The 27,988-nt window shown below is 40.4% G+C and overlaps 1 protein-coding gene and 1 pseudogene across 3 annotated transcripts; one reads left to right on the top strand and one right to left on the bottom strand.

The window, feature by feature from the left end:
• Positions 1 to 6,883: 6,883 nt before the first annotated feature.
• Positions 6,884 to 9,840, top strand: LOC141846276 (heparanase-like protein 3; annotated as a pseudogene).
• Positions 9,841 to 21,381: 11,541 nt separating this feature from the next.
• On the bottom strand, positions 21,382 to 27,855 carry LOC141846777 (putative glycosyltransferase At5g20260). 3 transcript variants are annotated; one of them, XM_074734822.1, is made up of 4 exons: positions 22,826 to 23,026; positions 22,572 to 22,744; positions 22,132 to 22,486; positions 21,382 to 22,053 (listed from the first exon to the last, which is right to left on the bottom strand). In XM_074734822.1, exons 1-4 carry the CDS (start codon positions 23,024 to 23,026, stop codon positions 21,382 to 21,384), a joined length of 1,401 nt encoding a protein of 466 aa, XP_074590923.1. The 3 variants fall into 3 exon arrangements, with proteins under 3 accessions (XP_074590923.1, XP_074590925.1, XP_074590924.1); XM_074734824.1 differs by lacking the exons at positions 22,572 to 22,744; positions 22,826 to 23,026 and adding an exon at positions 27,824 to 27,855; XM_074734823.1 differs by lacking the exon at positions 22,826 to 23,026 and having other exon boundaries at positions 22,132 to 22,487; positions 22,606 to 22,729.
• Between the last annotated feature and the right edge of the window lie 133 nt (positions 27,856 to 27,988).

The raw sequence follows: 27,988 nt of genomic DNA on the forward strand, positions 1-27,988 counted from the left end.
AAATTACGGGTATTACATGTTCTTCCTCAAGTCTTTCAACTTGAGTTGAGGTTCCTTATTGAATCTTATGAATGGAAGAAGAAATAGTCTCCCCCATATGATATCTTACCACATCAAGGAGTAGTCTAACTCTTTCCTTATATTAGTGAGGCATGTTATAGCTTGAAATATTTTTTTAGTTTGAGGATCATTTACCTCATTAGAAGACTCTTCTGAGTCATTGAGCAAATCATCATCCTAGAATAGTTCCTCTAAATTAGACTCTGACTTGTACTTGCTGGCTTCGTCTTGTTCCATGAATGCCAACACTTTTGTTTTTACTTAGTTCACAACCACAAACTGCTACTTGATGGATGTGTTTTGATTGTTAAAATTAATTTATTTATTTTTGTCACTCACACTCTTCAAAACTAAAATTTATAATTAACCAAACCCCTAGTTATCACTCAAGTAATATAGCAGAGGTCCGGGTCGTCTCTCATGGAATCAATGATGGAAGTTTACCCTAGACACATGGTGCGGAGTTTTTATTTGTTGACTTTATTCATTCCTAACTGTCTACAAAAATCTATTTATTCACAATTAAATTCTATACTTAACAAAAGAATACTAATCATATAGAACTTACCACTTAAAACCTATTATACATTCCTAATCACCATTTATTTAAACAACAATCCAATTTACAATATTAACTATACTTCACAACAAACTCCACAAATTTACAAATTACTCCACTAAACATATACAACTAAACATAAATTATCTAAACATAAACAGACTCAACATTATACATCATCAATTTATTAATTCAAGCAAGAACATGGCAAACACTACATTCATCCAAATTTACATACACCTTAACATGGCTAGTTCAATTCAAGAACAAATCTATACACATACATTCCATAATTCTATTCATTATCACAACACTAATTTCATTGATACAACATACAAGATGCTTTCATGTATTAACATTACTCAATCAACATAATCCATGTGCACATGAATCCAAAAAATTAAAGCATTGATTTCAACCGGCTATAACAACTTTATACAATTCTCCAAAGTCATGAATCTCATACAAAATGAAACAAGCACCCAACCAAATCCATATTTCGTTCAAAGTAAACAATCCATACATGAAACAAAATTTATTATCAATTCAAGTTCCAACTCAACACCAATAAACCAACAACACATTTATCATTACTACAATTGCTAAATTGGGTGTAATCATACAAGAAAAATAGTAAATAACAATAGGTGAGCCTATCCTCACTCACAAAATAGATTCAAACATTCACAATTCCATACCACTTCAATAATCACAAATCGAAGAACTCAACCAATCAATTCAAAGGATTAAATATAATGGGGGGGGGGGGGGGGGGGGGTTTGATTAAATCAGCTAACAAAATAGAAAGAAAAAAAAAACAAGTTAAACTAGGTTAGGATTAGGGTTTTCCCGAATAAGCAACAATAGGACGAAGCCATCAGCCCTTAGGTTGAATTGCGTCAACAGGGAGGTGGATCTCGTCAGAGCAAACCGCTCACGGTGAGACGCGATCGGAGAAGATGAAGCCAACGAAATCCATCCTCTACCCTTGTTTCCTGCTGCCAATCGCCAATAACAGAATCAGTAAACAATCTATAAACTCCAACTTAACTTACCAAATCTCCCTTTTGCCCGGTCGATTCTTCACCGCCAATTGCAGCTGATGAAATCGCCGCCCGATCTGCCTCTACTTGACGCCACCACCACACCGCCGAATCTCTCTTAGCTTCCCCTAGCTCCGGCGTCGCAGCTCCGCGGCTGCTCTTGCGTCGGCGATGAAGAAACGGAGACAGCAGCTTCGCGATCGGGAAAGACAGGCGGAGAGGCGAATCGCGATTGGGAATAGGAGCTTCGGTCACTGTAGCCTCCTTATATGATTCCTAACGGGTCCGGATCCAAACCTCTACCCATTAGCCTTTAACCCATTACAGCCCATAAGCCCACATCTTCTATTACCTTTAATTCCAGCCCATTAACCCTAATTAATTTAATAAATCAACTCTAGTATTTCCGGTATTTTACACCTTTCTTGGTCGGATTGATATTAGTTTGTTCGTGCAATTCAAACTCAATAAATAATTCATCAAGTTTAATTTTTGAAAGGTCCCCAGAAATTTTGTAAGTATCAACCATTGATGTCCATAAAATGTTCCTTAGGAACGCTTTCAAAGCGTACCATATAATGTTGTGATTCTCCATGGGTTGTCCTATTACATGTAAACCATTGAGTAGGTCTTGAATTCTTATTTGCAATCCACTAGCAGATTCTCCTTCCTACATTTTTATATTATACAATTTGTTTAGAAGTAAGTCGCACTTACTTACCTTAGTGTTAGATGTCCCTTCATGTAACTCGATCCGCTTATCCCATAAGCCCTTTGCACTTATGAAGAGGCCAACTCTATTGAGCTCCTTCTTTATGAGGTCGCATTGCAAGGTCTGGGTGGCTTTCGTGTTTGCATCGATCTTGCGTTTAGTTGCATTGTTCCACTTCTCGCAGGGTTACGAGATTCCGTCTACATCTATCGGGAGAGCGAAGCCTATCTAGATGAGTATCTACATTTCCACTTGAGTCTTCTAGTGGTACTTCATTCTGCTCTTCCAGTACATAAAGTCCTCTCTAGAGAAGAGAGGAGATCTAGCAATGTTGTAGCCTTTCTGATGGGCCATCAGAAAAAATCATATAAAAAAAAGAAACAACAAGAATGTTTCAAGACTTAGTCTTGGATTAATAATGCGGGAAGAAATTTAATTTTTTTTTTAAAAAAACATTAAACGATGAAAAACTAGCTTGATTAGTGGTTGCACTAACTTCGAGTGACCCCGACTCTGATACCAATTGTAGGATCGAAGTAAGCGCTAAAGGGGATGAATAGTACTTGTGGCTTTTTCACGCCTTTTCGAAAAACTTGTAATTAAATCAAAGATGCATAGCAGAATGTATCATAAAGCACAAGTAAGTACTCGTTTATTTTTTTACATGGTTCACAACCATTTGCTACTACTTCAAGGCTTGCAATCCTTGACTGCTTACATTGGGCAATTCACTAGTAAACTCTTTTCTTACGAGAAAGAGTCTCGCCTTTATAAAGATATAGAATTGGTGACACTTCTACCATCCTAGTGATTAAGTACAAATAGATGAGAAATGAAAACTTAAGGCTACCAACAAAAGGATGTAAAACGGTGTTCAATTGTTGGTGTAGCATTCCAGCATCATGGCAAAATGTCTCGGATGCTTTGTTCACATGCAAAATGGTCGTGAGAAGAGCGAGAATTGATGTTTTGGGTTTCCCCTCGCAACTGCTTTTATTTATCGATCCGAGCGCTTGGAACTCCTTCCGAGCTCATCCACGTCGACTCATCAATCTACTCTCAACATTGACTTAGCATCTCCAAGCACCTGAAATGTTGATGTGGAGGTTGTCGGGTCAGCTTTGACTCCGCCGTGCTTTATCCTTCTCCTAGCACCTGGAGCCTTCCAGGCACTTGGACGTTGAGGTGTCTCCAGCCAATCTTGACTCGCCACCTCATCTACTTTGTTGGCTCGATCAGTTGACATCCGGGCGCTTGGATCCTTTTTGGGCACCTGTACTGTCTAGTCACCCAGATCCATAGGGGCGCTCGAAATCCGAAGTTTTGGCCCCTTAATTTCTTGCATCACAGAGTTAACATAATATATTTCTAATAAGAAATTAGATATTTTTACAACTGTCTGGTCTTGACTTTTAAGTTTCTAGTAAAATTCTAGGTCAGACCGATCTACTATTCAATTCAAGAAAACACGTCCTCACCTACTCTTCTCAAGAGAGTTTATCTTCTATCAACTATCGGTCCTCCAGATTTGGTTAGACTTTTGCTCAGCATCTGATCTTCGGCCTTCAGACTTTCCTCAGATGTCTGGTCCTTGTTGACTCATCAATCCGCTAAATGTCCAGTCCACTGACCTGCCTAGACTTCCTACTTGATGCTTTGATTTGTCAAGTCTTCCAGTCCAATCCACTTGACTAGGACTTCTTTATCTAGTTCTACAGACTAGGACTTTCTTGTCCAACTTTAATTAGGACTTTCCTATGCCCCTTGCACACTCAATTTAGCTTGTTAGCATATAACATAATCTTATCATAAACTATTTGTCATGACCAAAATATCAATTCGATTATCTAGTGCTCCGTATATCAACATTATTCACCCCACCCCATCAACATGTATTCACCCTTAACCCTTTAGGATACTTAGGTCAATATTCAAAGGGAGATTATTGATGAAAATCAACATTGATGAAGGATAGATTTAGGGAGAATGAGGAATTAAGAGATTGAGTAATTAGAACCTTCGCCTAGATTAGGAAAAATAATTTTTTAAAAGAGGAGTATTTGCCACTTTAAAGGTAAAATTTATAATTAGGAAGAGAATCCTAATTAGGAAAATGACTAAGTGTCACATTTTAATCTATATATGTTTCTTTAAATGTCAATGTTTAACTTCAATAGATACCATTATTTTATATATACATATGGTTAAAAAAATTAATATGGTTTAAGATTGGCACAAGTTGGACTAGTCTATCCTTCTAACCTAATTATTTCCAATCTTATCCAAACCTACTACCACAAAATACATTGCCAAATCCACAAGATTGAGTAGTTTGCTCATGAGTCTATATATTATTCAGAAAGAAAAGGCGGAATAAATTGTGTGGAGCAGGTCAATCCTACATTGATCCACCCTTCAACCAATTTCTTTATTTTTCTTTTCTATTTTTTTTGTTGTTTTTTGTAATCGGCATTCAACCATTTATTGTCTGTATAATGATTAGTTTGAGTTGTATCATCATCTATTAATTAATTAAATGATTCACCTACTTCAACTCCCACAAGACAAACTCTCCTCGCTCAGCTTGGGGTCCTTGTAGTTGGTATTTGGGGTCCTTGTAGTTGGTATTTGTTTTTTGCATTACCTTGTCTACCACACACCCAAAACTTGAATGCACATCTTGTCACTTCCCACGTCTCCTAATGCATATAAATATAAGTTCTTCCAAGTGAATTAGATATCCTATTTTATTCAACATGCCAAAGTGGGCGATCTACTTATTGCCAATAGTAGAAATAAGATTATATTAAATAATAATTATTTTAAATGCATAATAATATAGTAATTTAAAATTACTCATCACATCTATTTTAGATGCATATATATATTTTCCATATCTATGGACTTTATATGACATATACAATGATTGTTTATTTAATTTTTGAACTTATTTAAACATAACTATAATTTTTAATTTGGAGGATATATATGTTTATTTATTGAGAGAAATTAGAACACTAATTTCGTATGTTGATTATGTTGTAAATTTTATGTAACAATTCCTTCATGCCATATTATTTTGATAGACTTAAATTCTTATGGCAAAATAAAGTCATATTTTTCTTATTCAATGGAAGGATGAGTAAAAAGGAATATCTTAGAGTTAAATTAAAAAAAGAAAAATAAAGTATATTATTATTTTTTCAATCAAAGGGACAAAGAACAAAAATAACGAAGTAATATTACTAAATACTACATATTACATCCTATACTTGAAAATGATAAAGAAGTTTGCTTAGGCTTTGTTTACTTCGAGGAGTAATTTTAGATGGAGAAAAATCTTTTAAGAAAAGCGAGAGAAAAGAAAAGAAAATAATGAAAGGGAGAAAAAAGAATCTCCTTAAGGAAAGAAGAAAAAAAAATATGATTACATTCACAGTAGTGTTGCACAAAGCCAGCCAAACTGTCATAGCATCCGTATAGGATTTAGGATTTAGGATTTTAGATTTAGGGTTTTAGAATTTAAGGCGACCATGTAACTCTTGTGAGAGTGAGGAAAACAATGAGGAAGGAAAGCTCATTTTGATCTGATTTCTACTGTTAAAAAAATATATTCAATAAAATATTCTATAAATAGAAAGTTAGTTCCATCTTTTATTATTTTATAATAGGTGAACAACAGAAAGATGAGTAATTTATTATTTTATGAAATAAATATTGAAAAATTTTACTCTAAATTCTCCTTAATAGAGAGGGAGAGAATAATGCTATGAATCAAATAGTATAAAATAGAAAATAATTAAAAAAATAAATTGAAGATAAATTTTAGATGGACATACTTTTTTAAAAAAAGAAATTTATAAAGAATATTCAAAATTAAACAAGCTGCATGAAATTAGAGGTTTTAATTTCATGATTAATATTTTTATTTTGAAATTAACAATAATTATAATGTCTATTAATATTAATGTAATTTGTTATTTAGAACATTTATTTTTCATATTCACTATTGAATCAAATCCATAAAAAAATTAAAAGGGTCCTATTAAATTAACATTATTTCAATTTAACTTCTAAGGCTATTATTTTTTTCACTTCAACTTCATTCAAGATCCTGAGCAATCCAACAACTCGATTTTGGTAATCTATCGTCTCCATACTTGTATCTTAAGGAAGAAAGCTATAAGAAAAAAAATAGAAAGGTATTAGGAAAAAAAAACAGAAAAAGACCATTGAAATGAGTTGGTGAAGACTAAGGAAGCCCTTTATCTTTGCTTGTATGCAACAATTTGAAGGTGAGAAGTCTCCCTGAGCAAACCAACGAGCAACTCCCTTCCTGCATTCACAAGCAACATGAACAGTGCAATTTCTTCACCATCCCATGCAAAGGTCAAATCTACTTTTACCAATTTAAATGAATTAGTCGCAGACAAAAGACTCAGGCTCATGCTATAAAGAAATGGAGCACACAGTTGTTTACATGGAGAAATGATACCGTGCCACCATTAAGTTCCTCCCTCTTGGCTTAAATTATTGTTGGAAGCTGCCATGGATGAACCTTCCTAGCATTGAATAGATCAGGAATCCACCTTCTTCTCCCCCAGATGAACCCCACTTACTCTGAGGCATACCATTGCTTTTGTTCAGTGGTCCAGTCAATATTCACGAGTTCATTCATTAAAGAAACGGAAATCAAAAGGTTCTGCCTTTTCCCTCTCTCTCTCTCTGTCTCTCTCTCACTTCCCCAGTCACAATGTCATCAAAGTTTTCAGCTTAATCTTCTCCACCAAACCAACACCAAACCAAGTAGAAAACACCTCAAACTGATATGCTATTTATTGTTTCTTTGAATTTTTGGCCTCTGACCTCATTCTGGAGAAACTGATTCTTTTTTTTCTTTGTGGAGGCTGAGAGCATGAACAGGGTCTCTAATGGTGGTGTTCTTCTTCATCTGCTGGGGTGCTTTTTGCTTCTGTGCCTCGGCAGGCATGTTGCAGCATACTCTGGAGCAGGGGCATACGGCGACGCTGTCATTGTCGATGCAGCAGCCCCTATCGCCGTGACTGATGAAGACTTCATCTGCGCTACTCTGGACTGGTGGCCGCCGGAGAAGTGTGATTATGGGACATGTAGCTGGGGGTTGGCATCCATGCTCAACCTGGTGAGTTTTCTTCCGTTGAAACTCGAAATTGATACTGTTCTGAGGTCATAGTCGATTCATTTTCCCCCTCTTTGGTCCATGCAGGATCTTTCCAGTCCCATCTTGTTAAATGCTGTAAAAGGTGAAGCCATTGGCTAAAAAAAATTCTTCAATTCGAGTTCTTAAGGACGAGGAATCTGATAAATGTTTTCGTTTATTTAATGTGGATATGATCTTTTTGCCAGCTTTCTCGCCGCTGAAGCTTCGTCTCGGGGGTTCCTTGCAAGATAAGGTGGCATACCAAACATTAGACCCTGCGCAGCCATGCACGAAGTTCGTCAAGAACGAGTCCGAGATGTTTGGTTTTACTCAAGGCTGCTTACCTTTGCCCAGATGGGACGAACTGAACGAGTTCTTCAAGAAATCAGGGTGAGCACCATTTGCTTCGTAGCAATCTGAAACGCATGTATTTGAACTTTCGCAAGCGATTATAGACACCGACCGAACTTTGCTCAAAATCAGGGCCGTCATAATCTTTGGATTGAATGCACTAAATGGAAGGCTTCCTCAGAGTGATGGCTCATTTGGGGGACCTTGGAACTACACTAACGCTGCTTCTCTCATTCGCTACACCGTCAACAAGGGCTACACAATTCACGGTTGGGAGTTCGGTAAGTATGCTCTAATCGAGAAGAGAAACTGGAACTTGATTTCCGATTAATACCCATTCAATGATTCGTGTTGTCTGCTAGGAAACGAGCTAAGTGGATCGGGAGTGGGAACCAGAGTCGATGCAGATCAGTATGCCGCAGATGTGATCAACCTCAAATGGCTCATCGACGACATCTACCGAGGCTTCCCAGTTAAACCTCTGGTGCTAGCGCCGGGGGGTTTCTTCGACGCCGACTGGTTCGCGGAGCTCGTCCGGAAAACGAAACCCGACTCGTTGGACGTGGTCACTCACCACATCTACAACCTCGGCGCAGGTTCAGCATAAACATCATCCTCTTAGTTAGTGCCGTAGCTCGAGTGAATCGCTAAATGCTCGATTTGATCAGGCGTGGACGAGCATTTGGTCGAGAAAATTCTGGACCCGACCTGTCTGGACGGCGAAGCGAGCACGTTCAGAGATCTGCAGGGCCTGCTCAGGAGCAGCGGGACTAAGGTCAAGGGCTGGGTCGGTGAGGCTGGAGGGGCTTACAACAGCGGCCACCATCTAGTGACTGACGCCTTCGTCTTCAGCTTCTGGTGAGTGAACACCAGCGACCACTTCGCATCCTTTGAGGGCGCTAGTGAATGATTGATTCATCGAGTGCTTGTTAGGTTCCTGGACCAGCTCGGCATGTCCGCCACCTACGACACCAAGACATATTGCCGGCAGACGTTGGTCGGCGGAAACTATGGCCTTCTCAACACCACCACCTTCCATCCAAATCCTGATTACTACAGGTAAATCGAACGCCTCAGTGAGTTGAACCATGTCCGAGGAAACAAATGACAGACAGAGCGAAACTCTGGTTACTCCGATTCTTGCAGTGCTCTGCTGTGGCACAGGTTGATGGGAACCCGGGTCCTGTCGACAAATTTAACCGGCAAAGTACCCAATTCGATAAGAGCTTACGCTCACTGTGCGAAAGAATCAGTAAGTAGAGATCTCTGAGAGATTCCTGTATTTTTTTTTAATCGATGATTGATTGATAATGTTGATGGAAATGAACGACGCTCGCAGCGAGGAATCACACTGCTATTGATCAATCTCAGTGGCAACACCACGACTCAGGTTTCGATCATAAGCAAGGCTGGAAATCTCTGGGCTGGTATTCAGGGGAAATATTCCTGGTCTGCCTCCGGCGGAAAACACAAGGGAAGAGTACCACCTGACAGCCCAGGGCGGTGACCTCCATAGCCAGACCATGCTGCTGAATGGCAACGCCTTGAAAGTAGATGAGAATGGGAATATTCCGTCGATGGAGCCTGTTCAAGTTGAAGCATCGCAGCCAGTCACACTAGCCCCGTATTCTATCGTCTTCGCTCACGTTCCCTTCTTCCAAGCTCCGGCATGTAGGTAGTGTTCGTGGTAGTGTTCAGAAGTAGGAGGTGGACTACTAAGTGGCCTCTTCCTGCATGGCTGACAAGGGTTGTGATTCCTCTACGAGAAGCATTGTTTGCGTGGATAAATGCAAGTAGAAAGAGTAGATGAGAAACAACTAGGAGTTTATATGCTATGCTATTCTTGGCACCATTTTGAAGCCGATTGCAATAAACAAAGCAATTGTGTAATGAGCATTTGCTCTGTTAGTAAGCAAATTCAATATGGAAATTTCATCTGTTAGGAAGACAACTCTTGCAAACTTGGGTTCTCAGACCATAAACCCATCTAATTGTGCTCAGAAGTTCAATCGACAATTTTAAACTTTCACTTTTAAATTTGAAAACAAATGGTTGTTGTGGCCAATCATTCAGCTTTGATTGAAGAAAACTGGCAGAACCCCAGGTTTAATCAAGATGTGGCAGCTTACTGGAATGTGAAACTGAGAAGAATCAGGAAACTGCTGAAAGCATGGGACAGAATCTGAAAACAGTATTGCTGGGCAGATGAAAAATTATTGATATGGAAGGAATTTTCAGATAAAGGAGGTTAACACAATCTGAACTAAATGAGTTCAAATATATCAAATGAATCATAGATGGGCTGCTCAGAGCTAAAGAAATTAGCTGGGTTCAAAGAAAAGAAAAGAAAAATCAGATTGGTGAAGGCAAGTTATGAAACTACTTCCTTCTTCATAAGATTGCCAATGGGAGGAAGACTAGAATGACTATCAACAATAAACAATTGGAAAACTGCAGGATACAAGACCAGGAAGCTAAGGTAGCGTCGCAGCCTTCACCCAGCATTACAAAAATGTGTTAGGGACAAAACAACCCTCAGACATTAAGCTCAAACACAAACAATGAACTTTGATTTTGATTGCTAACAACTGATTACGCCTGCCATTTTGCAAGAGCATCTAAAAAAGAGTTTTTAATTACAGGGATGTATCTATTTCCCCGTCTAGCCGCATAGTTTGAACCAACAATTGTGCATGATTATAAGGGTGCGTCCTTTGATTATGTGTTCAAGTTCTCAAAGTTTCTGAGGGCTTAATTCAAAGACGAAGGCTTCGACACATGTCCTTGATGATCTATCTCTTCTAAGCTTTATTAGGACTAGATGGTCGAGTTAGAGGGGAAGGTGAATAATGATTGTTCAACCTGTAAGTGTAGATCTCAAAACTTTTGCTCTCAATAGCAAAATCACAAATGTAATTAGCAGTAAAAATAAAAACACATAAAAGAAAAACACTTACAATTGCTACCATATTTATTTAAAATGATTTAATAGTCCCCAAGCTCTTACTTTACGACGTACAAGCTCTCAGTGAATTACTCTTAGATAATATCTTTTTGCCTTATTTCTCAACTACCAAAAGTAGATCTCTTGCAATCATAATGTTCCTGATTGAGATCGCGGTTTGAAGAGTCAGCAGGGTAGAATATCGGAGGTGGCGAATATTGAGTGTCCTGAAGAGACAGAAAATGTCAAAGATACCTACAACACTCCGATGAAAATTAAGAAGAGTGCCGATGGAGCTCAACGTAGCCACTTTGACACTCAAGTTAGAATAGAAATTTTAAAAGATGAAAAACAGTCAAATAATCTGGAGAAGAAAGAAGAAAAGAAAAATTGAATCACCTCCTCCTTTGCATGTTTTCTCCAGGGTTTATGTATTCGCCAAAAAGAGCATCTCCACGTCTACAATCATGGAAGACCAGATCCGACAACTATTATTTACTCCTCCATTCATTGCATACCACATGTATGTAGGAGAGTATTTAGGGGACCAAGTTTAACATCCATATGATTTCAAACATTCACTTTGTGGTGCTATGCTCAAGAATATTCGCAATAATCGTCAGTAGGCCCTTGTAAGAATATTAGATTTTAGAGGAGTCATGGAGTCTGAATCCTTCGACATCGAGGTGGCCGAGTCTATGAGGTAATTGAGGAGGCTATGTCTCTAGAGTTAGAGTAGCCGAATTGATGAGGGAGTTGAGAAGATTGTATCCTCTAGAGTCAGGGTGACTGAGTCAGTGAAGGACTTGAAGAGGTTGTATCCTCCAGAGTCAGGGTGACTGAGCTATAAAGGAGTAGAAAAGGCTATGCTAGTTGAGGAGACTGTATCCTTTGGAGTTGGAATGATCGAGCTAATGAATGAGTCGAGGAAGCTGTGTCCCTTAGAGTTGAGGAGGTTATCTTCTGGAGTCAAGATGACTGAGTCGGTGAGGGAGTTGAGGTGGCCAAGCTAATGGATGGAGAAACCGATGTTCTCAAACCGAGTTAATGAGGTCGAAGTTTGTCTTTAACCTCCACTAGATCTTGACTTTTAACCTTCAACTAGTCTTGACTATTGACTTGACTTTGTCATGTATGATTCCCTCTTCTTACCATATCACAAGTCTTTCCTTTAAGTTTAGTTGAACACACAAGTCCAACTGATTGAACTGATGAAATCTGAATTTAACCACTGACCCATTTGTAGGGTTGATGTGGTGTCGATTGGTTGCCTTGTAAGTGGGCGCACATAAATGAAACTAGTATGTGGTTGACACACGTGCTAAACATTGAGGATTTGTAAAGAGTCCATCATCATCGATTCGCATGTGAGATCCGACGGCTTTGAACAAATATCCTAAATGTGGATCAACAACGGTTATTGGTATTCCTAGAAGTATATATAAGGGCAGGGAGGACTATATTAAATGAAAGCTTTGTCTTCTCTCTGCATCCAGTTTATTTCCTATTACCTTTCTTCCCCGTGACTGTGTAATTTTTGAAATCATGCTGAGGGCTACCATCAACAAGCGGCTAAAGGAGTCTACATCCAAAGTAGAAGGACACAACAACCCCGCTGTTCAGCCACCCAACGAGTAACAAAAAGCTCGATCCTCAGAACTACTAGTTGACTTGACCTCAGCTGCAGGGGCACCTCCCCTCAACCTCCGATAGTCGAGATAGCTGAGTCATTAGGAGACTCACAACAGGCACCAAGAAAAAGACCTTGCCTTCAGGAATTAGTTTAGAGACAAGCGTGCCCGTGGTCTACCTCCCCTAGTTTTCAAATGAGGGGGGGGGGGGGGGGGGGCGAAGTTCATATGGTGAAACCAAATGGCCTATTTCCACCTTCTACAGACTGTCTTGAATCGTCAACTCATCGACCGATGACAGAGGGGATAGGACTTGAGAATACATCTGCCCAGCCAGGGGTCGTAGCGGGCAAGGTGATAACCCTTTCTAGTACTATGGTGGAAATCTAGCATGACTCTGTGATGAGGTGAGACAGTGAATCCTTTGTCGGGCTGATGAAGGCCATGGTAAAGGATTTAATAGGGGTAAGAATTTACAAAGAAAGGTAAGTCTAATCTTCTGGTGAACTTGCTTACGACTTGATTGATCTTGTAGGTATGGGTTGAGGCATTCGAATTCACCTCTAGAGGGCCAGAGGCATTGTAGATGCAACGGCAACAAAGGTCTCAAATAGCCGAGTTAGAGGCTTGATTGGCCTCCACTCAAGAATCAAAGGGGGTAGAGGTAGAGATGAAGAGCTACAAGATATGCTTCAGTCCCAGACATAGCAACTACTCCTGCGACACCAAGAAGTAAAGACTCTTCAGACTGAAATGGCCTCATTATAGGGTCGACGTGAGGCCCAAATACAAGATTTGGTGGCACAGGTTACCCCAGAGAAGGAGAAGCAAGAGAGGAATGAGGAGGAGGTCGTAGATTTACTGGCAAGGGTGGAGACTGACCTAGACACTCAGGAAGGTGAGTTGCAACATACACGTACACTACTGGAGAGGGAATATCCAAGTCCCGATCAAGAAAGACAGAGATATAGAAGTTGGAGAGCCATGTGGAGGCCCAGAGGGATGATTTGAAGGAAAAGGAAGTGATGCTCCAAAATTATAAGGCTCGAGAAGAATAATGGCAGAAGGAAGAGAAGCGCAAGATCTATGATGCACTTAGTGATCGTGTACTTAGGATGATCAAGTACAGAGTTGTAGGAACTACTAAGCAGCTACAAGAGGCTGGACATCTACCCATAAATTTTCTTATAAATTTTATAAATCTGAAGAAAATTCTAAACGAAATGCCTCTAGAAGATTTGGACGATATGTAATAGTTTAAGATTTTTAATATAATTTTGATTTTTAGCTTATGAATATGACCTCCAACTTTTGAAATGAAACATAAAATTCTTCTTTTACTACACTGAGTACTATTTATTAAGGAATTTATTAAATTTTCATATATGTGAAGTTGTAAGGTTTAATTGTGTGATAGATTGAGGGCTAAGTGTAAACACCATAAACTTTAAATAAAACTCTAAGTGTTGAGGATGAGAACATGAGCATTGAGCAAAATAGACTCGAATATAAGGACCTAGGTATGGACTCAAGAAGGTAAAGGCCTGAATGAAATTCAAGAAAGTAAAGGCCGGAGTGAGGACTCGACAATGTAAAGGCCTGAGTGTGGTCTCAAGGATGTAAAGGCTTGAGTGTGGACTCAAAAATGTAAAGGTTTGTGTATGGACTCAAGAAAGTCAAGGCTCGAGTATGGACTCGAGTAAGTAAAGGCCCGAGTATGGACTAGAGAAAGCTAAGGTTCGAGTATGGACTTGAGAAGGTAAAGACTCGAGTATGTACTCGATGAATGGTAACAAGCACAAAAACTCAAGGGTTGGGTTTGTGAATGGTGAGTGTCGAGGAATAGGAGGTTTCGGGTGGGCAGTCTTATCTTGTCAATGAATGAGCCGAGTTTAGAGGGAGTCTAAAAATTATGAGTCTTCTGGAATTGGGGCAGCCAAGTGATTGGTGGGATCGAGGAAGCATACGTTACCGCTTACCTCAGCAACATGCGAGATACGCATCATAAATGCAAATGATACGCGTGATGGCATATCCTTCCTAGGGTTGTTTTATCTTATGCATTCATAAATGGCAATCGGTCTAATGTTGACACGCGTGGAGAGATGTAGGCATGCATTATTCAAGGCAACTGCTAGGATTCTATGGGTTAGTGTGCCACATCCAATGGATGATGATAGTAGCTTCCTTTATCAAAAATTGATGGATGACACGAAGATCCCCGTAGTCTATATTTAGGGTTTTGGTGATGACAAAAAAATCACATGTTCTCATATCGATCTTTCATCTTCAAAGTACATCTGACGATTCTTTCTAACCCCAACACTCACTCTTCTCTCTGTAAGTCCTTTGTGATTATCATGTTTCATTTCCCCTCCCTTCTTCTACATTCTCAATGGCGGTCATAAGCTCTTCTGCCACTTGGTACGAGTCTACGGAATTGGATATTAATGGCAGAGATTTAGACTAGGTGATGATGTAGTTCGAGGTACTAGCTGACATCGATTAGTGATTCCCAACTTTTTTGACCAACCTTGTCTCCCTCCTGTCGATTTTCTCTCATTTTTTCGAGGATAACTACTAGGTGGTCTTAGATTTCCTATTCCTTAGTTTTTCATTGAGGTCTTTGGATATTTTTAGATTCCTCTTCAATAACTTGCTCTCAACTCTTACAGGATACTCTGTGGAGTGATAATAATTTTTCATTTATACTACATCCCTCTTACCCCCATCCCCCATCCTTTTCATTATTTCTCTTATCCGAAGAAAATGAAAGACGTTGAGCTTGCTTCCATTTTTTAAGCACTGGTCCTATGCATGATTGGGGTAAGGATTTCTTAAAATTAGGATATCCCCCTGAGTAAGTTAATTTATATGACAAATGTGGGTTGAGGTGTTATATTTGAGAGGTGTCCTAAAGCAATCGTCTTACAATTATACTATTTATTGGATAAATAGCAATTCACTATTTGAGTGTACATTTTCTATGTATTTAATTGGATCTTAAACTCAAATACTATATGTCCGCAATACGATTCATAGCATGAGAGAATTTGTGATTGGATCACAACTCGTGAGCATCTCTACATGTGCAATTATGAATGTATTGAAATTATCCCTAATCGAGGAATTGATGAGCACGGACATCATCGATTCTATCAAGACTAACACGTTTGAACTCCTTGGTTAGCTAAGCAACCGATTTCAATACTGGAGATATTGGATGTTGAGAGTTAAACGTGGATGCTGGTTAAAGGTAACTAGTTCATTGAAGTGACTTGCCTTGAGACTTCATATAGTTCGATACATATGTCAATGAAGATCTCAGTGCAGCTTAAGTGTGAGTTTCCTTTAACTTGTGGTATTCAAGTCACCTTGGTCGCGAAAGCTTATACTTTGACATCTTAAGCAAGCATCTCTAAGGAGGTGTGGGCTCGAAATGATTGGGTATAAGTCGAAGTGTCCGAAGTTGTTTGAATAGCCCACAGAGTATTCATCACTCCTTGAAAAAGGAGACGCATACCTTGCGGTCGCTTGTTAGAATTGCTACTAAAAGTCTTTAGCCAAAGCATTACATGTTAAGAGTACGGTATTCTTGGACACATGTACAAGTAACTTAAATCCACAGGACAAGAAAGCAACTTGGGCTAGGTGTGATGTAGTCAGCCTAGTGGGGACTAACACATAGACCATGTCTTGAACCAAGCGGGTATAAGATGGTGAAAGGAATGAGACACGTTTAATTGAAGTTGTTAAAGGGTTTAGAAATGTTTTGGAATCAATCATTAATTTTTCGATCAATTGGGAATCATGATGTACTACTAGGTGCCATTCATGATCATTCCACAATTAATGGTTAATTACGGATGATCAACATAATCGGGAACTTATTGGGTCACACGCACTGCAAGTTCTCCAAATGACTTAAAACGAGTTTAAGAATTAAATTCTCAGAGCGAGAGAAATAAAATCTGATTAGACCAAACAATGGACAAAATGATGGAATTCGTCTCGTAAAGATAAAATGAACGAAATTGATTTCGTTCAAATCAAAGGTCGTTTGGTTAGTAAACCAAATGATTTAATTTTAAATCAAAATTGAACCAACTTAGTTTGGTTCATGATGGAAGAGATTTTGGCAGAACAGATGTGATAAAAAAATTCATCTTGTGAAGACGAATTGAATAAAACTGGTTTGGATCAAATCAGAGGTCGTTTGGTTACTGAACCAAACGAACCAAGAATGAATCTGGTTCACTACAGTAAACCCTAATAATCAAACCCAGTTTGGTTTATTCCGTTACTTTCGATTTTCTACTGATTTAGCCAACCAGTTCACGTGGCTCGCTAGTAAGGTCGTCGCGCACTTCTTCTCCACAAGAGACAGGAAATCGCGACGGCTTGCTCTAAAGGAATCGCATGAACGCGATTTAAGTAGTTGGCTAGGGCGGTGTGGAAACCCTAGCACTGTTCTTCTTCTCCATTGCGATCACGGTGCCGAATCGCGATTAGGTGGTGAAAGGCTCTTGTTCATCTTCTCCTCCCCTCGCATGGTGCCGAATCTGTTCTTCTTCCCCGTGCACACGCGTTGGTGGTTGATCGCACGCATCTCACCGGAGAAGCAAGGAGCCAAAGCCCCTGTTCTTCTTCCCTGCGAGCTTGACATTGCGGCGCTGCCTTCCTTCGCTGGAGAGGAAGAAGTCATCGTCGCCCGCTAGAGAAGCCCGAGCTGCTGGATCCGCTGCTCTGTCCGGCCGTGATCGCCACTCGCTGTCGGCTGCGATCACATCTCTGTCCGACTAGGATCGCGCCTCCCTGCTGGCTGCAACCCGCCCGAGCACCTGCTGGCCGCAAGCAAGAAAAATAGAGGATCGGGAGTGGTTGTACTTTATATTCTCGGTGGTGCGCTGCCATCCTTTACTTGCCGACGATGAGGAGGAGAGGAAGCCGGAAGCCCTGTTTGTATGCTGTTGTTGTGTGAAAACCAGGGAGCATTCCCTATTTCAGCCGTGTGGGAGAGGGAGAGAAAAACCTGTATTGGTTTCTTTTTCCTAGAGCGAGCAATTTGTGAAATTGTTGCTGAAAAAATCGTCAATTATTGTTGGAAGTTTTGCTATCAGGATGTTGTTCATCCTCGATCGTTTGACGACTATGTATAATCCTCTCGGAAGCTTGCGAAGCTTTCGGAAAATTATTTCATCATATCAAAAAGTGTTTTCGGTTGTTTGTCCCAATTCGGCGGTCAAAGGTTGACCACCGATAAGCTACATCGAGAATATGATTCTTGATGATAGTTAGAAAGTTCAAGAACGATCGCGATAAACGTTGTTGCGTGGTTTCCGGAATAAGTCTTCTCTTGAATCGATCGTCATCGATCATCAGCTAGTACATAAGACGATGATGCCACCGAGGCTAAGGTGGCATCTATGGAAAGCAAACACAAGGCTTGAGTGAAGGAGCTAGACCTATAGGTTTCTTCAGAGAAGAAGAGACAGAAGAAGAAAGAAAAACAACCAGCGACTTTGTTGGCACTAGTGGAATCCCAATTGGTGACTTAGGAGGCAAAACTGAAGAAGACAAATCTCTTACTAGAGCGGGAAATATTTAAGTCCCAGTCTAGGAGGGCAGAAAGTGGGGGTCAAAGAAGGCGAACTGACATCTTAGAAAAGTGCTTTAATGGCTAAGGAGGTAGAACTCAAGAATTAAAAGACTAAGGAGGAGGAACGGTGGATGCCCAAGAAAAAGAAGATATACAAGCATCTTGACGACCATATAATTAAAATGGTTAGGTACAGCTTTAAAGGAGCTACCAAACAAATACGAGAAGTTGGCTATCTTCCTCTTATTTTTCTCTTAGACTTGGAGAAAGTCTTCAACAAAATCCCTTCTGAAGACTTTGACAACGTAGAGCAATCTTAGTTCTTATTTTTGCTCCTTGCCATTGTAACTCTTCAACCAAAGTTTACTTTTTTCAAATGTAACTCTTATATTTTTTTCCAATAGAATAAAAACTTCCCTTGAAATGTTATTTTGTAATCTAATTGTACGTTGAGTTGAGAGAAATGAGTGACCTGAGCGATCGCGCACTATAAGATACATATAAACTTGGAAATGAAATGGCACACTTGTCCCTTCCGTTATTAAGCTCTCTGAAGGGAATCATACATAGAGCTAGGGGAGTCAACCGCATGATTGGTTTGATAGAGTCAAGTAGAGCTGAGCTGGACCAAGATCTTTGAATTTGGGGGAGATCGTATTTTTTGAAAGACTCGGTGTAGGTTCTAGTGTGAAGATCCAAGTGTTGTTAGCTCGAGTGTGTGGACTTCAAAGGTTATTATTCGAGTGTGAGGACTCGAAAGTTATCAACTCGAGTGTTAGGACTCGAGTATGATTGGCCTAAGTATGGGGAATCAAGGATTGTTGTTCGAGTGTGAGGACTTGAAAGTTATTGTTCGAGTGTGAGGACTTGAGGGTTGTTGTTCGAGTACGAGAACTCAAAGGTTGTTGTTGGAGTGTGATGACTCGAGGGTTGTTGTTCGAGTACGAGGACTTGAGCATGGCTGGCTTGAGTACAGGGACTCGAGGGTTGTTGTTGGTGAGTGAGGTTGCTATAGTATTGGAAACTTCTCATAATAATTGCAAGAAACTTTATTTGAGTTGACATAAACTAAAAACTTAGCTCTTACTTTATCAGGCATCCGAATGGGGCGTACATCTGCGCGCGAGTCTTTTGCATGGGAGCATGCGTATGAGTCTTCTACGTGGGAGCGCACGTATGTGTCTTCTACACGTGAGCACATGTATGAGTCTTCTACGTGGGAGCACACGTATGTCTTTGATTTCGTGGAAACACCATAAGTTTGGACAAATGATATATTGACACTGCAAAGATCAAAATATGTACAGTAGACAAGTAATTTATGAAAGAAAAGTAATACCCAATGTTTTAGATGCGATAGGGTCGTAAATGTATAGCTTGCCAAGGTCGATTGAGCCCTTTGCCTTTAGAGTCTTCTAAATAATATGCCTTAGATTTTAGCTTCTGCGTGACTTAATAAGGTCTGTTCCACGGAGGTTCCAGTTTCCCGACATCCTCTATGGGCCTAACTTTCTTCCATACGATGTCATCAATTTGAAAAGAATGGAGAATGACTCTCTTATTGTAATTCTGGCACACTATAGATAAGCGCCTAGCCTCAAGGCTGTCTTCTCTCAAGTTTCAGTGACCAAGTCAAGCTCAAAGGCTCATTTAGCAGAGTTGCCTAAATCAAAGGTCTAAACTCAAACAGATTCCATGCCAATTTCAACAAGGATAAGCGCTTCTCCCCCCCACAAACCAGATAGTGTTGGGATCGTCCCGGTGCAATGTGCATGTCTACACATTTCGTAAACATGCGCAACAGAAATATAACAAATTATTACAACTAATTATTAAACAATACACGTATGCATAGCAGGTAATAACAATTACAAGACATGGTAGGAAATTAAAATTTTACAGAATAAAATTATTCTAAGTGTACCTTTCTGATGACGATTGAGCGGTATTGATATCAATCGAGCAATCCTCGTCGGGGTCCCGCCTCTACTGGTAATCCACGCCAAGCTCCCGTCTGGACGGTTTCGGAAGCCACGAGTCACGTCATCGTCTTCGGTACTAGCCGATGATCGATGACGATCGAATCAAGAGAAACCTTATTCCGGAAACCATGTAACTACGTTTGTCGCAATCGTTTTCGGGGCTTTCTAACTATCACCGAGAATCGTATTCCCGATGTAGTTTTCGGTGGCCAACTTTTGACCGCCTATAACGGACAAATAGTTGGAACATTTTCAAGTTGATGGGACTTTCTCTGAAAGCTTCACAAGCTCCCAAGAAGATGGTGGATGGTCGTCAAACTATTGAGGCTTAATCGATAACGATTGGATAGATATTCACAAGAGTTATCAACGACGTTTCTTCTCCGAAATAGTTGCTCTTGATGAATGTTTCACCGATCAACAACAACCCTTCACAAGAGCTCTGATGGCAAGACAACAATCATCCTCCCCTGTTTATCACGACAATAACGAAGGAGAGCTACAGCAGCTCTGTTTCTTACAGTAACAACAAACAAATTAAAACAATCCCGTTCCTTACAACAACAGAAACAAGGGAGAAACTGGAGATCTTCTCAGTTAGCCTTCGCCGCTAACCACCGCAGTCAGGCACCTCCGTCCGACCTCCATAGTCAGGGACCACCGTCCGACCATCGCAGCCAGGAACCATCGCAAGCCCTGCGCGGCAACTGCGATGCCGCAATCACGATGATGCGACTGTCAAAATTCCACCGTGGAGACCGCGATGCCGCACCTGCTGAAATTTCTCTCTGAACCCGCCGAAATCCACCTCCGTGCCTGTCGGAAGCCATCTCAGCGCCTACCGAAAGCCATCTCTGCGCCTACCGGAAGCCACACCGCAAGAGCCAGAAGACCCACCGCGAACTCGATGTCACTGTGCCCTCGCTCACGAATCTCAGCAAGGAAGAAGAAGAGAAAGGGGCGTGCTGCAGGGAGAAACTCTATAACATCTTTATTAAGCTTTAATTTGTTTTCATATTCTATAAAAAGATACTACTCGTATGAATATTACTTTGCTTCTAATAAAGGGGCTCTCTTTTATTATAAATTTTAGGCTTAATACACTAATTTTCGATTATTTTCAATCTTAGTATTAATAAATTGTACCATAAGAAATAACGGGCACGTGTCATGAGTCGAGAGTATGTAAGGAATGCATCTTCTATGATGAATCCTCCGAAAACTAGACTTCAACTTAAACTCAATTCTGGCCTGATCTATGGCTAAAATATATAGCTCCTCTCCTCATTTGATCCATATTTAACACATTGGATGATGCTGGTCAATAACCGAGCTTCAAGTTTAGCCTTCTGAGCCATATGGAATGAAGCACCATGTGTATCACGTCGTATCTCTTCGCCGGCCGATTCAAAACGAAGTGCTTCTGCACCTGCATTACCCTCCTCTGCAACTCCCTGTACCTCCTCTCCGGGATCCCTTCCAGTATCCTCTTCATCTCCGGGATCCCCTCCACCGCTATCTCCACCGAGAACCTGCTCCAATCCAGCACGTCCGAGAACGGCAGCGTGTAGTTCACCGAGATGATCACCGGAACGCATCCCATGAATATGGCCTCCACGATCCGCGGGCTGGCCACTTCGTACCCGCTCGGGCACAAGCAGAACTTGCTCTTCCTCATCAGCTCCCAGTAGTCGAGCCCCTTGGGCAAGTACTCGTGCACCGCCACATGCTCGTCTCTTCCTTTCCAATGGTGGAGCAGGATTTCGCGTATGTACCCGTGCGAGCCCCCGGCGAAGAAGGCGAGGATCGTCTTCTCCTCGATGGGGAGCTGGTTCTTCTGATCAGGGGGCTGCGATAGCCGGCCGTCGGGAAGATGCACTTCCGGCAGCGTCACGTCCTCGCCGAGCTTGAATCCTTCCGAGGTGTTCGCGTTGCATATCACACGGATCGAGTTGCCGTAGAGCTCCGAGTTGACCGTGGACAAGTAGGGAGCCTACATACGTGCGCCATATAAACGCTTGATTAGCTTTAATTCGTTAATGAAAATTCATATATACGATTAATTAATTACCCAGTCATGGCATGAGAGCATGAAATGATCGGCGCCGCGGCTTCGATTCCAGAACGGGTACTTGTGGGCGACGACCTTGACGTAGTCGTCGACGGTGCGTTTGAGAGGGCTCCAGTAATCGGTGGCGCCGGGGACGTAGAGGTAATGGACGATGTTGGCGACGGAGAAGGGCAGGAAGAAAAGGTTGGCCTGGGCAGGATGGCGGACCACGAAGGGGTTCGCCTCGCGCTCCATCTCGCTGATGAAGTGGCCTTCAATGGCGTAGATGCTGGCGGCCGGGCCGCCGTGGACGATCGGAGGTTCGCCTTCTTTGTATATCCATATCTTCAACCTCTTCTCCATCTCAACGTAACTCCTGCATATCAATTATGAGCATGTCATGCGTTCAGTAGCTAAATATTAAGGCGTAAAAGAAAGTGCACGAGTAGTTTAATTTGTACTGATGGAAAGCATAGGCATTGCGGTAAACGGCTCCTCTGGGAATGAAACCCTCTGCCTTAATCGTGGAAGTGGAATTGCGAGACGACGCTGCCCATCGAATGCCCGCTCGAGCCTCCACAAGGCTTTCTTCTACACTACCACCACTGCTCTTCCTCCTCAGTACTGACTCAGCCTGTCCACATTAATGGCAGTAATTCTCACAACATTTTTCTTAAAATCTATTAGCCAGCGTTTAGAATCAAGCTCAGCTCACTTTTCTAGCATCCTCATCAGATTTTATAGAAGTAGAAGAGAAAGCTGAGGCTGGCGACTCATGGTCGCGGAATACCGCGAGGGGGGCCTTGAAATTGTAGGGACGCTGCTGATCGAAGAAAGAGAATGATAGGATGAGTAGCAGAAGAAGGAGAAGGAGAAGGAGAGGAACAAAGGAGGAAGCATTGCTCATGCCGGCCATTGGAGATGCATGTGTAGTACTCGTCTGAGTATCTATAGAGCTCAGAGTTGGAGCATGGAACGGATCATGTCTGCTAAGTCCAGTGCATGGAGAGAGCATATTACTATGCTGCGTTGCGTGTACGCTAAAGTAGAATCATATCGTTGGCTAGTTTAGATCTTCAAGATTAGTAGAGGGAAAAATTGCAGTAATTGGGTGCATGCATGTGTTACGGATCCCAACTCATCTATTAATGGTCAGAATGTTTGATCGAGGCGAAGAAAGCAGTATATATACGCGCTGTGCGGTGGGATCACAGCAAGAGTTGAGAGTATCTAGAGATCTATAATAATGTGCGGATCGGATGGAGTGAAAGAGGATCAAGAGGGACAAGTAGGGCTGTTTTATAATCTTCAAGAAATACGGGTAGAGGAGGAGTTTCGGGCATTGGCCTTCCAACGCCTAACATTTTGGTCCTCACTATTTTAGATGAGAAATTGAAAAAGCTTAATGAATTGTAAAGAGAAATGATTTTTAAAATATTTGAAGTGATAGAAAACTAGATATTTATTAGATCTTTTTATTCACTTATGTAACAGTGAAAATATTGTAAATATACCCTAAATTATAAAAAGAGATCTCAACTTTTTGTATGATTTGAAACCTCAAGTTTCTATGCACGACTCGATCGTGAACTAATCAGATGATAATAAGGTGAGTCAATTATAAAAAAATATGTAGAATTTTCTAAAGGCAGAGAACCTTTTTAAAGAACTTTTATTTCATGTCCTTTTACACCTCCTTTTGCACCCCAAAGAGTTATGAGGTATTGGAGATCACATGGTTGAATTAGAAGGGGGTGAATAACAACCTAAACTGATAATTCTACGGCACTCTTGCATTCGATAGCAAGGTCACAAATGATTACTACCGAGATAGCAAGGTCACAAATGATTACTAGCAAAAATAAACATATACAAGAAATCAAACACTTACAATCACTAACACAGAGATTTAACATAGTTATGTAGTTCCTAGTTTTATACTTCATGACTTATGATCCATCAATAGATCACTCTCGAAAACCTATGGTATTTTCTCCTTGGTCAAATATGGGAGGTGAAGAAATTTCTTACGATCATAAAAGTACAAGAAAATTAAAGAAAGCTTTTGGTATATGTTCTTATCTGAGATCACAGTCACGTAAATCAATGAGAGATGACAACTAAGGTGGCGATGGAGAAGATCTAAGAGAGGTTAAAGACGCCAAAGAAATCTACAATATTCACACGAGAGTTAGGATGGACGTTGAAGAGACTTGACATGACCACTCCGATGTTCAAGTTAACACAGAGACTCAGAGGAGATGAAAGAAATAGAAATATGGAAGAAGAAGAAGATGATTAAGTGTGTTTGTAACATACCCTCACATACGTGTGCCTTTTCTAGGATTTATATAGTTGTTAAAAGAGCATCTCCACATCAGTAATAATCGGAGACCAGATTTAATGGTCGTTACTTACTTCTCCACTCACTAAATGCTATGTGTACATAAGAGAGCATCTGGGTAACCAAGTCAATTGCCCACATGATTGTTCCTCCATTCACCCATGGTATCATTGTTTTATTTGAGAGGTATCCTTAGACAGTCGCATTAAATATTATATTATTTATTAGATAAATAAAATCACTATTTGAGTTTAAATTCTCTATTTATTTAATTTGATCTTAAAGTCAATTACTGATGTCCACAATATAATACATAGTATGAGAGAAATTATGATTGAATCATAATTAGTGGATATCTCTACATGTGCAATTATATACATATTAAAATATTTCTTAGTCAATGAATTAATGAGATTAGACATCATCAATTCTGTGAGATTGACATATGTTAGACTCTTTGATTTTGTCAAACAGTCGATTCTTACTATTTAGAAATATTGAGATATTTAGAATTAACATATGGATGATGGTTAAGGGTAACTAATTCATTGGGAGTGATCTGCTATGAGATTTTATATAGTTCTATGAATGTCTATAAAGATCTAATTGCAACTTAAGTGCATGTTTTCTCCGACTTGAGGTATTCAAGTCATATTAGTCATAGAGACTTATACTTTGACATCAGCATCTCTATGGAGATATAGACTCAGGATGATTAGGTATAAGCAGAATGACCCAAAGGTGTTTGAGCAGCCAATAGAGGATTCACTACCCAAATGAAGGATCGCTTACTTGGAATTGAATTGAAAATCAAACCCGAGATAAGCTCAGAATTTATTTTCCCTCAAGCAAGATTTTACACAAACTCTACTCCTAAGCTCAAAGCTTACAAGAACTCTCAGACTCAATTCTTATGGAACAAGCGGCTTGGGACTGCTCAAGTCCCCTGAACACTCACTAGTCTTATATAGACGAACAAAGTTGTGCAAGAATCAAAGCGGGTGCATTCTTTTAGCCCCATCGTCCTTTGATCTTTCACCTTTATTGGCCATTCAAGACTTTACAACTCACACATCCTATCTTACAACTAATATTATTCGCAAAGGATGGCTCCCCGAGGCTCAGTCCTCATGCAATTATTAAAGTGACTTAATAATTTACATTAGTACGTTGCTTACTCACCTTGGGCTCACCACCAGCTTCACGGGCGAACCATCTTTATCTCGGTGCTAAGTCTTTTCATACGCTCTACGACGTTCCAGAGGTCACGTCGACTTTCCTTTACAACTGGTAGATGTATCCTCCAATGATTCTGCCTCCCTCCTTCTGCGTGTGCTCTATGAGAGAAATCCATTTCTTTCATGCAAAGAATCAATTCTAGATCATGCATGCCTGTCAGGATATGACTTAAAGCTTGATCCTCTATCCTCGCCATATCTCCTCGTTTGTCATGTTCTTCCTTAGAAAATATTCTCTTTGAAGATTCGCAAATAAGGTCTTCATATTTTGTCAGTAAAGGATATTGGGTGGAGGCTGAGGCTTCCTCCTGCTGTGTTACAGCTGTATACTCCTCTTCTTCAGTAAGGACGACCACCTTCTCGGGCTCCATAATCAACCTTGATAAAGTATCAGCAAATAAATTTAATTTACCATCTATATGTTTGAAATTAACCTTTACCCCCGTTCCAATGATGAAATCGGTGAAGGCAATCCATCTAACTCTTGATGGCTTATTTCTTGTTGACTTGTGGAAACTTATGATTGTTTGACAATCTGTACGCATAGTAATCTCCTCTTTGTCAAGGAAATGAATTTTTAGGGCATTCATTGTCTCCATGGCAACGGCGTCAATTGTTAATTTTACTACTGAAAACTTACCATGTGCATAAGCATAAATTTTCTCAGTGGACCTTGTATCAAACTTCGTCTTCTTCCATTTACAAATTCCACCCTAGCCCGTCATAGATCCATCTATCTCCAGTACTATATAGGCCTTTTCTAGGGAAATTTCAAGACCCGGAAGCTTTTGGACCTGGGCTTTTATTTGTTTTACCAAAGCCCAATCAGAAGACTTCATGCGCTTGTCACTATGCGGTGAAGTCTTTTCATATAATGGCCCTAGCTTCGAACTTAAATTGGGAATATAAGTACGAGCATAGTTTAGGATGCCTAACCAGGAGCGCAATCCTTTCTTCTCCTTAAGTTGCTCGTCCTTGAATTCAGTTAATTCTTCAGATAGCTCATCCTCCATGACCCCATTTTCTTTACTAACTCTATTTAGCTCCGTATGGAACCTCCAGTTTTCTGCTAGTAAGAAGTCAATATAATCAAGTAATTCCCGGATTAAGTTTTTGTCATTAAACTGCTCTTGCTTTGGTGGTGTTGTCTTTACTTCGATCTTCAAGTAATAATCTGCGCATGGTCCACAAGCAGTTAATAAGCAATTCATACAATGTAGTCTTGACCTTTGACTTGTTTCCCTTCTGCAGAATAGGCATCTGATTTGCAGCGTACTGACTTCTTCATTAATTCGCCATGCATAGGGGCAATTTGCTTGCTCCTCAAGGATATCGATTTGGACCTGCCATCCTTGGCTTTCGCCTAATAGCACAAATAATGATTCATTAAATGCGAGAGTTTTAGTTACCATATTACAATACTGCTCCGTCTCTGCTTCTCCTTCAGACATACTGCAGATTGCGTCACTATAGGTTTCCTCTGGGTCAACTGATACCACATCAAAGTCTTCTGGTAACTCCAGTTTTTTAAGCATAGCAATTCTCTCCTTATTGCCCACTTTATTTTTGCAATCTCTGGCGAAGTGGCCCTCTTCACCACAGATGTAGCGCTTGCACTTCTTCACCCTTGTCCTGTCATTTTGATATTTTCTTTTAATAACACGAACATGAGTCTTGTGAGGCTTACCTCTGTAACTTTGCGCTTTTCTCAGGCCATATTTTCTTTTATTCGGGTAATAGCCTGGGACTGGAATTTGAGCGCAGAATTGGAGGTCTTTTAGGTTCCTTTGTAGTGATGCCTGCTTGCACATCTCTAGTAGTTCTTGATATGCATGATGGATCCTAGGAAGTACCCCAATTGTATTACCTCAGAATTTTTTTTAAATTTCTACTTCAGGTTACTCCCAATTAGTGGTTGCATTTTACGGTAGAATTTTTCTGACAATTCCTTATTTATAAACATTCGGCCAGTCTTGGCTGCTAGCTCCTTGTACTGATTCATATAGCTTATTAGGTCTTTTGTACTGGTGCAGACCAGTCTCTCCAAGTCTAGGTAAGCTTGGTTTTGTTCAGCCGTTGAGTTGGAAGTCGGATCTTCCAAAGTTATTATCCTTCTGATTTGGGAGAGAACATTCTGAGTCTCATCAGCGAACTTATCAGCTTATCATACTGATCAGGGTACATCATCCGTCATTGCACAAAAGTCTTCTTCTCTATTTCTCCTAATAAATTTTCTATAAATTTAACTTTAGATCTTTTGTCGGACCATATTTTTGAGTCCACGACATTGGTGGTG

This window comes from Curcuma longa, chromosome 15 (genome assembly GCF_044706935.1).
Source record: "Curcuma longa cultivar G26 ecotype Majalengka, Jawa Barat chromosome 15, ITB_CL_G26_1.1, whole genome shotgun sequence".
NCBI classification, from domain to species: Eukaryota; Viridiplantae; Streptophyta; class Magnoliopsida; order Zingiberales; family Zingiberaceae; genus Curcuma; species Curcuma longa.

Coding starts and splice junctions, on each gene's coding strand:
- LOC141846777 (XM_074734822.1), bottom strand. CDS start 23,026: ATGGCCGGCATGAGCAATGCTTCCTCCTTTGTTCCTCTCCTTCTCCTT. Junction 22,487..22,571: donor AATGCCTATGCTTTCCATCA/GTACAAATTAAA, acceptor ATTGATATGCAG/GAGTTACGTTGAGATGGAGA. Junction 22,054..22,131: donor TGCTCTCATGCCATGACTGG/GTAATTAATTAA, acceptor GCACGTATGTAG/GCTCCCTACTTGTCCACGGT.